At 28.6% G+C, this 17047-nt stretch overlaps 3 protein-coding genes across 9 annotated transcripts in view; all 3 read left to right on the forward strand.

Moving 5' to 3' along the window:
• LOC105255203 overlaps positions 1-3838 on the forward strand; it is a 34996-nt gene extending 31158 nt beyond the window's left edge. Inside the window, exon 7 of one of the 2 annotated variants that reach the window (XM_011264337.3) lies at positions 2256-3838. In XM_011264337.3, coding sequence (XP_011262639.1) covers positions 2256-2359 — 104 coding nt within the window. In that variant the 3' untranslated portion in view covers positions 2360-3838. The remainder of the gene's footprint in view (positions 1-2255) is intronic. The other variant, XM_011264336.3, reaches the window with a different exon arrangement.
• Positions 3839-5913: 2075 nt separating this feature from the next.
• Positions 5914-8240, forward strand: LOC105255205 (glutaminyl-peptide cyclotransferase). Of its 2 annotated transcripts, none has more exons than XM_011264341.3 (6): positions 5914-6135; positions 6327-6470; positions 6858-7121; positions 7198-7359; positions 7448-7673; positions 7744-8240. In XM_011264341.3, the coding sequence occupies exons 2-6, from the start codon at positions 6399-6401 to the stop codon at positions 7896-7898; spliced, it is 879 nt and encodes a 292-aa protein (XP_011262643.1). In that variant the 5' UTR covers positions 5914-6135; positions 6327-6398; the 3' UTR covers positions 7899-8240. The 2 variants fall into 2 exon arrangements, with proteins under 2 accessions (XP_011262643.1, XP_011262642.1); XM_011264340.3 differs by having other exon boundaries at positions 5916-6170.
• Positions 8241-9769: 1529 nt separating this feature from the next.
• Positions 9770-17047, forward strand: part of LOC105255206 (lethal(2) giant larvae protein homolog 1) — a 30994-nt gene continuing 23716 nt past the window's right edge. For all 5 annotated transcript variants that reach the window (XM_025410905.1, XM_025410908.1, XM_025410906.1 and 2 more), the window contains exon 1: positions 9770-10477. In XM_025410905.1, coding sequence (XP_025266690.1) covers positions 10394-10477 — 84 coding nt within the window. In that variant the 5' untranslated portion in view covers positions 9770-10393. The remainder of the gene's footprint in view (positions 10478-17047) is intronic.

Below are 17047 nucleotides of genomic sequence, written 5' to 3' on the forward strand. Positions count from 1 at the left end.
ATTATCAGCGTAATTTACGCATTAGATTATTTACATGAATATTTTTATAGAAATATATATGTAATAATTATTATTTTTAAGGATTTTAATTTATTCCAATTGCGAATAAATAATTTTATAATTTTTATCCAAGATACATAGACAACAATCATAAACTAATTGAATGATGATATACATAGTGCAAGACGAAAACAATCTGATCGCTTATTTAACTATAACAAACCGAATATTTTGTCGATCCCAATAACGCCTTGTATATAAAAAGATTGGTCCCTATTCTGTTCGAAAAACGTAAAATTAACCTTGATGATGAATCGGTAATATTTTGAATATTAATTGCGAACTTGTAAATATAAAAAACGAGTAAAACTAGTTCGATGAATATTAATTCGAAATTGCATGCCGAGATTTTAGAATCGGTCTTTGCGTAATTTTCTAACAAGCTAAACCAGAGTGAAGCCACGTGGAAAATTATTAGCTAGTCAATCATTTAATTAAATGATTTTTTAATTAATTAAATTCTCTCGGTATCTCAATATTATTAAACATTTTAATCGAGATTAAATGTCCAGCGTTTAGATTAAAAGAGCAAAAGGCGACACATCAAATAACATGTATAACATGCCAAATAACAAAGTTAAACTTCAAAGCATTTAATTTAGCATTTTCTATAATTTTGTCAAATCACAAGATATATCTCGCTATTTTTATTAATAATTTTAAATTTTAATAATCTTAATAAATTTAATAATTTTTAATTTTAATAATTTTTAATTTTAATAATTTTTAATTTTAATTAATAATTAAAATTTTTTTCCATAAATATTTAAGTATCACACACTTTTAAATAATTATCAATAACATAATAACGCAATTAAGATTCTAATCGAGATAAGGCAAATCAATTATCGAAGTGCACTGATGATGATGTGTGGCAATAGCCAATATTCATTCTCGCGAAACTTTTACTTGTCCGCCTCACGCTCTGTTTCTGCTACGGATTAAAGTATTTTTGTCACGCTCTAAGCCTGAAGAAAACTTTCTAGTTCTCGTTCGGATGATCGATCGACTTGTGAGATACATTTAGCATCGTTTTTCAAATTTATTCTAAAACATTAAACATTTTCTATAAAAAAAAATTTTATATTTAAAAAAATTTTTAAATATAAAAACTATAAAACTTTATAATACTTATAATATAAAAACAATAAAATATAAAATATAAATCTATTTTCTATTATTAAAAACAAAAAACAAAAATCTATTCTTATCAATTGCAAAAGAAAACAAATTTCTTTCATAAATTTATATATATACAACAGGACGTAATAATTGTCAAATATATTAGTTACATTATTTAATCTCAAAATTGTTTTTCTTAAAAGAAATAAATGTCAGAAAAATATCCAATTGTAAATATAACTTTTCTCTTTTTTTAACTTTTTAACTTTTTTTAACTTCATTGTTTTTAATATTAAATCTTAAAGTTTTAGAAAGTTGAACCTTACACATTTCTGGGCAATAATTGTTCTCTTTTGTTTAAGAAAAAAAAATAGAAAATCGATAATATAATCTAAAATCAAAGTAATCTCGAGTCGGTCGAAAGCGACACACTTGCCTAATTTTCTGTACATCCATCGGCCTCTTGCCAGAAAAGAATTTCCGTATTTGTGCATTCAATCCCGTACGCTGACCGATCGATGTCGGAATTCGATTTACGAATGGCAAACGTGTCTCGTTTAACAAATATGTGTCTTTCTTTAAAAATCAGTAAACATCTAAATTTATCTAAACAATAAAAACATGTTCTCTCTTCGATCAATTAAACTAATTTTTCAAAAATATATATATTAAAAATAAAAATTTAAATAAATTAAAATATATATGACGTAAAATATATTTAAAAAAATAAAATGCGAGAGTTATACATCGAAATTAAAATAGTTTTAACAAATTATTTTGCCTCGTTTATTCGATAATCTATATCTATATCTAATAAAAACGTGTTCTCTCTTCGGTAAATTAAACAAATTTTTCAAAAATAAATATATTAAAAATAAAAATTTAAATAAATTAAAATAAAATATATGTGACATAAAATATATTTAAAAAAATAATTAAAATGCGAGAGTTATACATCGAAATTAAAATAGTTTTAGCAAATTATTTTGCCTTGTTTATTCGATAATCTAATTTAGCATTATTCTTCGAAAGGTGTCCAATAAAATCTAATTTCTTTTCTCATTTTTTTCCAGTGTACCCGCAGAAGCAGCAGTACGCATACGCCGGATATCCGGCACCGGCGGCCTATCCGGGACCGTATTATCACGGTTCTCAATATGGGCCTTACAATTATTGAAGGAATTAGGCCGGTCGGCATCGAAGGAAAAAAAGTGACCCGAGCGCGCTCGTCGCCAGCATCGAAAAAATTCGCTATCGTGTTCACTTGATAGGACAAGGATCAAAAATATTCAATATGAAATTTGAGAGACTCTCGTCGAGATCGATCCATGAAGATGCAAAAGGATCGAAGGGTCCTCTTAGGAGTAATTTACCCCTAATTAAAAATTCGTGGCTACGCAAATGTTGCTCCGAAATATGATTGCTACCACGAGATTCTCAAAAGCGAGCTCTTTTCTTCCCGCGATGGTCCGATCGTTTGGTTCCATCCAACCGAGAGCAAGAACGAAGGACTAAAAAACGCCTGAGAGAAAGTTTCTAAAGAAAGCCTGAAAAATTCAGGAATTTTTTTCGACGTTCTTACTCGCGTTTTTTAGACATTCGCGTTGTTTCGAAAGTGCGACTTGCTCAAAATCCGCGTACTTATATCTAGTAAAAGTGAGAAATCATTTTGTACTTTTTTTCCAGTTCGATAAGTAAACGCATCCATCGTCCTTCGCGTATCCTTAGTCGTGTGCTAATCGCATGGACGTGGATTTGCGTTCTCGAGAAATTGCGTTTCCATCTGATCGGAATCCGATGATTGATTTCACCGAGCTTTCTCGAATTCTCATTAACGGACGTTAGATCGATGATTCATTCATTTCATCACAGAGAAGAGAGGGTCCAAAAGAAAGCTCATTCGAGCGCTCGTCACGGATTTAACGGACGTTAATCGCCTTGAGGAAACTTGATAAAAACAGTCGCGAGTCTTGTAATTGAATTGATCGATCACGTCGATCGAATTCAGATCTTGCGAAGCTTGGCTCGCTTCGACGCCGCGTTTATCTTTATTTATTTAACGCGATCGAAGCTCAAATCTCTCTCGAAGAGAGGAGTCGTCGAGCTTGCGCTCTCACTTCTTTCTTGGTAGTGCCAAATATTAAATAAATATGTCGCCGACGAACGCAAGAAGAGAGAGATTGAATTGTGTGATTCTGCGAAAATAGTCCGGGTCGCGAATTTAACTGCTTTAAATTTAATAGAACGAGAGATTTCGATGAAAGATATTAAAATCAACAATAATATGAAGCATGATTTGGAAGGAAATTTTCAGTTTTCCCTAAATCATCTTATATTGACAGCATTCCATTGAAAATCTTTCTGGGACGCTGTTGAAACCCATATTTAATAAATTAGAAAATCGACTCGAACAAGTTAAAATCACTTTCTCGAACGCGTCGCATCGTAATATAATGTAAACATTTATATAATATATGGTGCTGCTAGGATCGTTAACGAATTCGAAATTTGCTTAGTATGTATTTCTTTTGATAACGTCAATTTGTAAGATTCATTACATCAATAGAATATGTAAGATGTTTATGAAGTAAGATAAAAATATACTCTCTCTCTCTCTCTTTCTCTCTTTCTCTCTCTCTCTCTCTCTCTCTCTCTCTCTCTCTCTCTCTCTTTTTCTTCAATTATTTTATATACATATATATAATATTTTTAAAGTAAATAAACTATATCGAAATTATTTTCTCTTTCTGTCCTGCGTCTTCCATAAATAAGTCACTTAATCTAAATTAGTTTTTCCAATTTACCTTTTATCAGTTTTTTCTACAAGCGAGGATAAAGCAATATTTCTTAAGAGAATAAATTATATATGTCGCAAATTATTATAAATTGTTACAAAAATATTAAAAAATGTATTAAATTGATATTAAAAATGCACTGTTAATTGCATTATAATCATGTGAAATTAGGTAAAATTTAAGAATGAATGTAAGTATAAAAAGATTAAGAAAACAAAAGTTAGGATAAATAGAATAAAAACAACGAAAATTTATAAAATTTTAGATATTAAAAATATGAAATAGAATAAAGAAGAAAATATGTATAAAATATATGATTGTGATACCTTCTGTAATTTCTAATCTCCAACAAACTTTTAATTCTCTTATGATATGCAAGTATTTTTATTAAATATACATGTAATTATAATATTATATTTTTTTTCTCATAAGTATATACTTATAAAAGAGAAGGAAAAATAAATAATTGATTTGCGCTTTAATAGCAACAAACTAATTCAAAATTAATTTTTAAAAAATGCTGATATAAAATTAAAATAAAATTAAGTGAGTACATGATAAAAATTTAATCAAAATTAAAAACTGCAATTATGAAAGAAAATATGAAAGATAATTAGCAAACATTTATAAGAAATCATATATACTGTTAATAAGAATCGAATTATAATATGTATACATATGTAAAATTTAAAAATTATGTTATTTAAAAATATGATATTTAAATAAATAATTAATATTTGCATTCGATAAAAAGAAATTTTGCAAATTTTAGCAATTATATGCGAATGCCTAATAATAAAAGACACCGTATTTTGACTTTATCGAAATCAGAAAATCATAGAGCTGACTTAAATAATTTAAATCCAAAAAAACTATCTTGGAAACAGGAAAATTTAAATTCTATTATTTCTATTCACCAATTTATCCCGCTTTATTTATGACATTACAAAAATTTAAAAAATTTATCCCACTTTATTTATGCCATTACAAAAATTTAATAAATACATATGGAACAGTAAACAAAATAGATTAGGAATACCAGATTTAAAAAAAAAAATTAAAAAAAGAGATTAAACACACAAAGATTATTATTAAAATTGTTAATTATTATTAAAATTATCATTTTTTAAAATAAATTTTATCTTCATCGTTAAATGTTTCCACAAAGATAATTATTAAAATGGTTAATTATTATGAATTTTTAATTATTATTAAAATTATATCAATTGTTATTATAAATAGAAAATGTTTATTTCTACAGGATTAAAAATCAACAAAATTTTTATATAATAATATATTAATAATAGTATACTATATAATATAATACACTAATATCAGGGTTGGTAGTTAAGTTTATATATTTTTTAAACTAAATTAAGTTAAAGTTAATGGGTTAAAAAAATTAATTTAGTTATGTTAAAAGTTATACAAATAAAAAATTAACTCAATAAAAGTTACGTTAAGATTAAATTAACGTTAGTTAAAATAAAAATTAAAATTTCGAAAAGCATTATTTCACTTTATATTAAATTAGATTGTAATTTATTTTATTACTCTAAATAATAATAATATGAATCATCAAATAAATTTGGGGGAAAAGTTAATAAGTTTAAGTTTATGTGTTTTAAAAATAACTAGTTAAAGTTAAAAGTTAACTCTTTTTAAAATAACTAAGTTGAGTTAAAAATTATTAACTTTTTAACTTTTTTTTAACTTTTAACTAATCAACTAGTTATTACCCAACCCTGACTAATATACTACTCTGTTTCGAACCATATGTTTACGTTTCAAACGTGTATTAGCAGCCATGCTGCTTTCATTATGACACTTGAGACCAATCCCTGATAAACATCCACTGCGCATTCTCGAAGAACACACACACATAAAGTTTATTGTGTAAGTGTAGTTGCACTATTATTACACCTTCTGCACTCAGAGACGAGACGGATACATGACAGAGCTTTCGGGAAGAAAGAGAAGAAGGATGAAAAATATAAAAAGTTCAGTCACGAAGAACAGATCTCTCGTACGCTTCTATCAAAGCATCTGATTTAGTGGTCGCGCTCAGTTGACGCGTACCTGTCAAAGAACGAGGATATGTCAGGGGTCGTGGAGTGCCTCTTACTGACTGTCATCGCGTCATGCGTGGCCGAGCAAGGTAATTCGAGGGAAATACCTTTCACGAGGGAGAAGGTATGCATATATATACGTATAAATGCCTCTCGTTACTCGTAATCGCTCATATTTTTTTCCCCCACCCCCTCTCTCACTTTCTCCAGGCATTATCACGTTTTACTGCCGATCTTGCGTTACTTTTGATAGGTGTCATTGTTGCTATGTGATTTTTAGTATTATCATAAACCTGGCCGGCTGGTGGACAACCAGATTGCCACGTTGTCTAATCTCAGCAATGTTACTCACATGAATGAGGTCTTGGATAACATATGCATAGTAAGGATTGTGGGGACTCCTGAACACGTGAGAGTGCGACAGGTAAGCAAGAAGCGGAGAATTTCCAAATTTTGATCTCTTTTAATCTCCTTTTGAGAATTTAGTTTTTAGTTGGATAATTATATCAAAAAGTTCCAATTGTATAAATATGTGTGCGAAATTAAATGAAGAAATAAATTGAAAAGCCTAGTGTTGACACTTGTTAATAATCTATCTGTATAATTTTTTAAATTAATATATATATTAATATATATATTTAAATTAATATATTTATAAAAATTAAAAATCCAGGAAAAGTTGACAAATATTTTTTATTATATTAAAAAATCAAACTTTAATAATTTACAATGTGTATATTTAATGTTCTGATGTCATTGTCATAACATTTAACTTGTAAAAAGAGTAAAATATGTATATTTTTCTTTTCAGTATATCAAGAGATCAATGACAGATCTAGGTTGGACAGTAGAGTCAGATGTATTCAAAGCCGATACACCTATATTTGGCAAACTGGAGTTTGAAAACATAATAGCGAAATTAAATCCTAATGCAAAAAGATATTTAGCACTAGCTTGTCATTTCGACTCAAAGTATACGAGAGAGAGAAATTTTGTTGGCGCCACAGACAGTGCTGTACCATGTGCTCAAATGATTAATTTAGCGACTGTTATGAATAGTTATTTCAATAAACAAGTAAATAACACAAAATGTTATAAAATTGTATAATCTTTGTAAATTCTAGTATTTATATGATGTCTATATTTCACAGCAAGATATTAGTTTAATGCTCATTTTCTTTGATGGAGAAGAAGCATTCAAGGAATGGGGTCCAAATGATTCCATTTATGGTGCCAAACATTTAGCTCAGAAATGGCATAATAATAAAACTGCTTATGACAGTGAGAATTATTTCTCCGAATTGGATAAGATGGTATTAATTTATATGCAGTTATTAAAAATGTATTGCACATGTATAATATTATTGTAATTACGCTAATTATATGACATTTTTGTTTCAGGACATGTTAGTCCTCCTTGATTTATTAGGAGCACCAGATCCAACTTTTTACAATTATTTTGAAAATACCGAGAAGTGGTATTCTCTTTTAGTCAATACCGAAAAGAAATTAGCTAATATGAGAAAATTCGAATCTTATACATATAATAAACCAAAACAGAGCTATTTTCAACCATACTCTTTTCAACCACATATTGAAGACGATCATATCCCTTTCTTAAGAAAAAGTGAGTGAATTATTTCTAATGTATGAAAATCATTTTATGTGTATCCAACCTAAATTATTGTTTTTTCTAGATGTACCCATTCTACATTTAATACCAATCCCGTTTCCGACCTCTTGGCATAAAACGAGTGATAATCGACATAATATCGATTTGAAAACTACAGAAAATCTTAATAAAATATTGAGATTGTTTGTGGCTTCTTATTTACATTTGTCGATTCTCTAACGGAATCAAAAAATGTTTCTTAGACAAATTTGAGAGAAAACTTGTTATATCGATGAATCAAAAGAAATACATAGTGTTAAGTCTGCAAAACATAACATATCTACTAAAAAAAAAAGAAAATTTTAATCCCAAATATTAAATGTATTGGAAAAATTAATATTTCACATACAGCTATCTATATTTTTTTAAAAGATTTATTGTTTAGAATGTCTGTTTTGCTATGAATTTTTCTGGATCAAAAATTTTGTATTATTCCTCCGGTGATATTCTTGTATAATTGTATCATATGTAATTTGTTATGTGAATGCGATTGTACAGTATTACATAAATTACATATTTGTATAAGTAATCAGCAGATTTGAAATTATACATAATTTTGTACATAAAAAGTTTCAAATATTCTTCAAAATATATGTTTTATATTTTTGAATTATCTAAATTTCTCACAATTTGTCAAAAATTTATTTCATTTACCTTTCTCTACATATGATATGCACGAATATAATAAAATTTAATTGCACGTATTCTTTTACAAGGAAAATATTGAAAGAATTTGGAAATTAAATACGTCATGTCGGAAATTGCGGAAACTCGACTGCGTGACATCCTGTTACACGCTTGGAATGAACACGCATATGTTATATATATATCCATATCGATACACATACACAATGATTGGTATTTCGATTAATATAAATGTGTTATATATATCTTTATATCTAAAAAAAATTTAACGATGTTACTAGGAAGCAGATTTTATATTTTGACCTTGAATCTTGTGTCTGTAGACGCACGATTATATATTTAATATATACAATTATTAATTATAACTATAAATAAATAATTGTTATTTATTATTAATTTATAATTAATTTTTTTGATATTTTATAGTTAATTTATTTAATATGTATAATTATTATAATTATTAATATTATTTATAATTTTATTATATATTATAGCAGGAATTATAACAATGATATTGATATTCATTTTCCATATTTATACAAATTATTTACACAAATATGTCATAAAAATGCGATAAAAATCGTTTCGAGAATCTTTTATGCTTTTATTACCGAAAAAAAGAATGGAATTTTGGCGGGAAAGTTGGTAACAAATCGTTGAATTTGAAAGTTTCATATACATCGTATGATACAAATTCGCATCAAAGAAACGTATAATCGCACAAATTGCGAAAATAAATCGCAAAAATATGACGTAAATTTCAGCCGTAAATAGTTCGCAATTTATATAATATATCATCGCAATTATCATAATTATCAAAAAACTCAAGTACTCGATTCGTAACGAGTACTCGTGTCGTATTTTTAATTGTAAAAAAGATCTACTTGACTGCCGCAGATACCTCGTCGTTCACATTTAAAATTATTTTATAATTAATTTTCTTGTTATTTTATAGTTAATTTCTTTAATATGTATAATTATTATAATTATCAATATTAATTATAATTTTATTAAATATTATAGCAAGTATATGATTGATATTCCTTTAACGAGTACTCGCGTCGTATTTTCAAAAGGATTTTGGAAAAGGACCTACTTGAATGCCGCAGACACCTCGTCGAAATTAATCGTCGTATCAAAAAAAAAAAAAAATTTCTTCGAAAAAATGCGTCGCACAAAACTCAGAAGAAACTTTGCCTCGAAGCGCGCAATTCAAACATTCTTCCGTCACGGTTGGCAATGGCGACCGGAGGTCATCGTCCCCTCGGGCGGAACCGCCGACTGGCGGCCGAGTCGAGCCGAGCGCCGCCAAACGTCACCGAGCGTGGCCGAAGATGGCCGAGCGCGGCCGGAGACGTCCGAGCGCGCCCGAGGCGCGCGGGGGGTGCTGGTAGGGATGAGCCGAGGTGACACGACGGCGAGAGACGCGTTCTAGCCAGCGACGTGGAGTGATCGCGGCCCGTCCCCGTGTCCGTTTCGATGGTTTTACGTTCCGTTGCGGCAGCCGGCGCGCCACCATCGTACATCCCGGATATCGTGCTCGACCAGCGTAGTGTATTCCGGCGGTGGTGTTCTCGAGAACGCGGTGCGGATACGCGAGGCAGCGGCTGACACATCCGCGTCCGATCGCGAGTGAGTGAGGAAAGGGGTGAGGAGGATCGCGATCCGCGGGGGGAGAAGAAGGCAGAGAGAGAGAGAGAGGGAGACGAACGAAAGAGACAGAGCCACTGACGTGTGCGGGCGTGTATCGAGAGATACGGACGCAACGCGACACACACACACACAGACACACGCGGCATCTCCTGGCATCTCGGGATAAATAACGCGGCAGCGTAACCTCGCGCCGCCGGCAACGACGTTCATTCATTCAAGAATGCGTTAATTACGCGTGGCCGAACGCTTGAAACGTGCGTGTCGGTTGCTTCGGTTACGTTGTGACGTGCGTTACACTCGCTCCCGCCCCCCCTTTTTTTTTAATTATTTTCCGGAGACAGTGAAACGACGCGCCGAGGATTAACGGCGGGTCCAAGATGCTCAAGTTCATCAGGGGAAAGGGCCAGCAGCCCACGGCCGAACGGCAGAAGCTGCAGAAGGATCTCTTCGCTTTCAGAAAGGTAAGAGAGAGAGCGAGAGAAGGGACGGGGGGAGAAAGAAAGAGACATTCGCAACCCGTGAAAAGATCTTCGCCCACACCCGGGGGGGAGGGGGGGTGCGAATGGGCGCGGGATGAATATCGATGGCGATGTTGCCAGATCGGATTGATCCAAGTCATTTGGATTGGTCATTCAAGATAGATTTTTCAATGAATCACACACTTGAGATTTAAATAGATAAGATTCGATAGGAACGTTTTGTAAAGATTGCTCAAATGTCCTGCGTCGGTCCTGAAAACAATGGAATAGAAATATGCGTGTGAAATATTATCATATGTGTAATGAAAATTCATATTTTTAATTTATTTCTTCAATTCTCCTTCAATGTTTTTAAATAAGGTATTAAAATTCTTGATTTCTTTCATATTTTTTTATGATTTTATATAAAATGTTTATAGATTATACGTGTTATACATGTTAATAATTTATGATATATTCATATCACATGGCTTAGGAAAATTTTATTTCCCTATTAAATAAAAGATTATAAATTTAGCAAATCAGAAAAATATATGAATGATATTTAAGTGATTTATTAATGAAATTATAAGATATTTATTAATGAATATTTTCTTTTATACATATTATACATATAATTTATGATATATTCACATCACATGGCTTAGGAAAATTTTATTTCCCTATTAAATAAAAAATTAAAATCAACAAATCAGAAAAATAAATGGATGATATTTAAATGGATGATATTTAAATGATTTATTAATGATTATAAAATATTTATTAATGAATATTTTCTTTTGAAAATGAGAACTTGCATCATTCTTAAATGATAATTAGTTTATCCAATCTAAGAATGCATGTAATTCCATTAGAATTATTATTAAATTTTACAATATTAATTTGACGTAAGCAAAAATTAAAGTAAAGTAGTAAAAGTTACAAAAAGAAAATAAATTTACAAGAAAGGAAGAAGAAGAATATTTTCATTCCAACAATTATAAAGTCCATGATGTGCGAAAAATTTTGCATTTCTGGCAACGAGTAGTTGACAGAAACAGCGATGATTCTCCGCTCACAGACAGGTTTTGAGAGATTCATCTCGTCGGGAATATCGGGTTACCGTCTGTACCAATGGCATCTTTTTATTATTTATCTATATTCTTTCTGTCTCTATATCTACTCGTTACTCGCGAGATTTATTTATTCGTACACAACAATTTTGATATTAATTCGCAAGAGACACTTACGCATTCATTTCTGCGATTGATTTATAACTCTAATAAAATTTTACTTGAAACATGTTTGCGAATTTTCCAATACAAATTTGCGAGAGAAAGGGTGAGAGAGAGAGAGAGAGAGAGAGAGAGAGAGAGAGAGAGAGAGAGAGAGAGAGTCCATTATTACACACATTATCATAATTTTGTCATCGATAATTACTTTATTATAATTGATTCGATAATCGTATACATATATATGAAATTTATGCTACAAATATATGCCAAAAAAGCCTTAAGAGAAAAGAATTTTTTTTTTAATAAAGATTTATAGACGATCACAAATTCATCGTAATTAAATCTAATCTTTCAAATTCATAATTTATCATAATTCTTGAATATATAAGGTGGCCCCGAACGTTCCAGCCAGACTTTGAGATCTTATAGGAAATTTAATTCTAAACAAAAAATTTCCTATAAACATGGGTCGAAAAATGCTCCCTTAAGAAGTTATCGCTCAAAAATCTCTGATGAAAGAAGAGCAAAAGGTGAAAAGAAAATGAAATAAAGAGAAAATGCAACTAAATAAATTTCTTGACAAAAAATGATAAAAATAATATATATATATATATATATATATATATATATATATAAGTTAATTTTCTGGCAATTCTGAGCTATTCTGCATTATTGTACTGTATAATCGGTTAATTTCGTGTCATTATTATATTACTACTCAAAGAAGGTCGCAATCGTTGTCGTAGCAACAGATTGCGGATCTAATCTAATTGAAATCTATCCATCAAATGTACACTACACATTTATTTGTATCGCGTAATAAGAGACACATATAATATCAATATTTTAGTTTTTATCTTTTTTCTTGTTGAAAATAAAATATATGTCGTACATAAAATGTACATAAAATATCTCTTATCTTTTTCGCGAAGCAGAATATTAATTTAATAAATTATTAATATGTTTAATTATTAATATATTTTTTATTATTCAGGCGTCACAATTTTATTTCGCAATGCAATAAATTTATCTATGTAATATTATCTACAATTATCTCTACATCTATCATCTATAAATATTTATGCATGTCATTTTGTACTTTAATGCGCATGCATTCCGTTATTTGTATAGGCTTGCCGAAAATCGAAGGCAGAGAAAAAATGAAAATATGACTCGTTTATCTTGTCGAGATAAACGTACGAACGATAAGCGAATTTTTGTAAAACGTCAGTCGGCATGCAAGAGAATATATTTTACTTATGAAACGTTATTCGATAAAACGGCCAATGATGTGTAAAAGTATTTGCACTTAGCAGACCTTGCACCGGTTCGTTAATTCGAGATATTTATTCGTGAATGTCGCTCGAATCCGTTCGACCGTAGATATTTATGCATTGATCGTAAATGTTCAGTTAAGGTTACTTTAAGAATCGACGATGATCTTTCTCTTTCTCTTTCTGATGTGTACCAAAATATATTTGCTTACTTATGAAACGTCATGAATTTCATACAGCGAGAAAAAAATTTGAAAAGTGTATCGAAGAAAGCTGTCAGAATTAATTCAAATTTTTCGAAAATTAATTTCTTACAATTATAATTGTTGCAAAAAAATAATTTCCTATTTTTTTCTTAATTTAAAAATAAAGAAAATAATGTGGATACATTTTACATATATGCTTTATTTTATATATTTTTTATTATACTTATATACAGGGTGTTTCAGACCACCCGTACCACCCGTTTAAAAACTAGAGAAGTGATTATTTCAAAAAAGTGAAAACATTTTCTTTATAAATCAGATGTGCTGTATTGAATGGTGATATTTTCAACTTCTGGTTCCGGCCGAAAATAGGCAATTCAAATCTGAAGTACATTTTTTTAAATGGAACCCCCCATTTTTCATTGCATATTCTTGTAGCTTATCTCGAGAGCTTTCCAAAACACTATAATAAATTATTTTTCCATGGAGTACTTTTCGAGTTATGAGGCTTGAAATCATTTCTTAATTTTACATAAACCATAAAATATCTTGTAAAATATTCATGTTTCGATTATCTTATCTTAATACTTTTATGTACAAAATAATGAGAGGAATCAATTGGTGTAAAGAAACACATAGTTGTTTCTAAGAAAAAATATGTAATTTGCAATTAACAATTCCATATTTTTAATAAAAATAAATATTTTACAAAATATTTTACGATTTATGTAAAATGATTTCAAGCCTTATAACTCAGAAAGCACTCAATAGAAAAATACTTTATTATAGTGTTTTGGAAAGCTCTCGAGATAAGCTACAAGAATATGCAATGAAAAATAGGGAGTTCCATTAAAAAAAATACACTCCCGGTCTGAATCACCTATTTCCGGCCGGAACCAGAAGTTGAAAATATCACCATTCGATAGAGCGCACCCGATTTATAAAGAAAATGTTTTTACTTTTTTGAAATAACCACTTCTTTAAATGTGTGGTACGGGTGGTCTGAAACACCCTGTATATGTGTGTATTATAATTTATATATGTATGTACCTTTATTATCTCTTTAATTAACAATTTATATAACTATATGCACAAGGAGTTTAAATTGTTGATAAAACGAAATATTCGAAATTTTATCAATTTTGTGACGAAATTTTAAATAATTAATTCTACTTCAGTACTTTTTACGTATATTTCCATTGCTAATGGCTGAGTATTTTACAATCATTTTTCTTCTCTATAATTACAATAATTCTTTTAAGAAATGTGGTCACGTTTTGAGCCATTAAAAAAATTTCCACTGACAAGGTCGACTTTATATTCGAAACTGTTAAAAGGTCTTCCTTCATTAGCAGAATAATGTATCTAAAACACTTGTGCTTTAGATACATTATTGCTTATGTCATTTTTAATCATATAATATTAATAAAAAATAAATAGTATATTTTATTCCTGAAAATAAAATTGACACAATATAACGTAACATAAAAATAATTCCAATCATGAAATAATTTCAATTCAAGAATCAAATTTTTTTTAAATATTAGAAATTTTTCATGTTGCCATTATAACAAAAATAATCATTGAATAACGGATTTTTAATATTTTGTGCAATATAAGAATTTTAATGAAATCAGATTAAAGTTTTTTTTAAATCAAAAATTTTGTTACTTCATATTACATCAATCTTTAAATCGAAATCTGTCAAAATCGAGAAATCGTTAACATCGTTATTAAAATTATTTTAACGAAAAATATAAAATTTCAGCAATATGATTAATAAAATTCCACTGGGCTCGGAATGAATTAGTTTCCATTTAGCATGTATATGGGGATAAGATATTATAGAAACAACAAAAGAATGGCCATAGTCGACGTTAGATAACAATAAAACAAATAGCATTTAGCTGGACAAATACATAAGCTCAAGTATTGTGCAATCATTGATTTCTGTCGAACGAGAAAAAAACGATTTTTTTCTATATTTTATTAATCGAATATTTGGCAAGATACACGTCATTTTATTAGCTATATTTTGTTAAGTGTACGAAAATCTGCGTGATATAAATTTCTGTTGATGTGCAATCTTGCACGTCAAATCCTCTTATCAATCCTACAATTGACTAAGAACAGTTTTTCGAGCGAATTACACGAAATCAACAATATTTTTTGTCAGAAAAAGAGAAAAGTGTTATGATTATAAAATTATCAATGTCGAGTCTCAATCATACACAATACTTAAAAATTTATTAATGTGAAAAATAATGTCAACAATTAATAATAACAATAAATACGTTAGATACGTGGTTACATTTTATTATTTATGAATTATAAAAATTAAAAATAATGAAATTCTTTTTCAAACTATTGTGCGGGTCCATAATAAATAATATATTGATGAAAAGTAAATTAATTAAAATTTTTTTTAATAGCAAGAATTGATAAATTATTAAATTATATTAAATATATTTATTTTAAATATATTATGTTAAATATATTAAATTATTTATATAATGGATGAAGTTTTTAGAAAATAAAATTGTTTTATTTCGCAGAATTAAATTAAATTACCGATGCCACTTATAAAAAGTGCAGTTCTTTTAATGTATTGGGAAATGAATGGAAAAAGAAAATGCATCGATATCTTCATCATAGTATTTCCAACGTACTTCGATGCGTCTCTCTGATGTGGTGACGCCGCAATGTATTATCGTGAAACCCTATAGCGATTTAATTCCCCGTGCTGTGGATTCTCGAAGAACTTCTACGAAGTACGTGAGAGAAAATGTGCGAGTGGAAATTCAGGTAATAACGTGGTCGTGAAAAAGGTAAAAACAGTGTAACACAGCTTGATATCCGCCATTGTTAGTTTTTTTTTTGCGATATACTGTGGATATCGTGCAAGTTATCTTGATAAAATATCATTTCCCAGAAAATTTTATTTCTTTATTTATTTCCTTGTTTTTCGTCTTACCGTATCTTTAGAGCTTAATGCGCCAAATTTTGATGCGTTTGATTACATATTGATTATAATTTTATATATTTATCTTTTTTGAAAATATTAATAATAAATAAGATAATCAGATATATTGGAGAGTCTTCTTTATTTCCATGATTAAAAAATCATTTTTTAATTTTTCAATAATTATTTATCTATTATATAATAATTATTTATCTTTATTAAATCTTTATTTAATAAAGATAAATAATTATTGTATAATTGTAGAACTTATTTTATAATTCGAAAAGATTAAATATATTTATTATAATAATATTGTTATTTAATTTTATCATTATAGTAAAAAAGAAACAGTCCAAAGTATTATTATGAATTGTTTTTATGTATCAACTTTATTTTCATTAATAAAAAATTATTTTTTAATTTTTTAGTTTTAGTAATTATTATATAATTGTAGAAATTATTTTGTAATTCGAAAAGATTAAATATATTTATTATAATAATATTGTTATTTAATTTTATCATTATAGTAAAAAAAGAAATAGTCCAAAGTATTATTATGAATTGGTTTTATGTATCAACTTTATTTTCATTAATAAAAAATCATTTTTTAATTTTTTAGTTTCAATAATTATTTATCTTTATTAAATAAAGATTTAATAAAGATAAATAATTATTATATAATTGTAGAAATTATTTTATAATTCGAAAAGATTAAATATATTTATTATAATAATATTATTATTTAATTTTTTCATTGTAATAAAAAAAGAAAGTCCAAAGTATTATTATGAATTGGTTTTACGTGTCAATCAGCCATGTTAAACAAGTTAATGTGATACAATTCTTGGAGTATTCAATATCTCTTACGTTGAATTTCTCGATAACTTGATGCCGAA

The sequence above is a fragment of the Camponotus floridanus genome, unplaced genomic scaffold, assembly GCF_003227725.1.
Source record: "Camponotus floridanus strain SB8 unplaced genomic scaffold, Cflo_v7.5 scaffold36, whole genome shotgun sequence".
NCBI classification, from domain to species: domain Eukaryota; kingdom Metazoa; phylum Arthropoda; class Insecta; order Hymenoptera; family Formicidae; genus Camponotus; species Camponotus floridanus.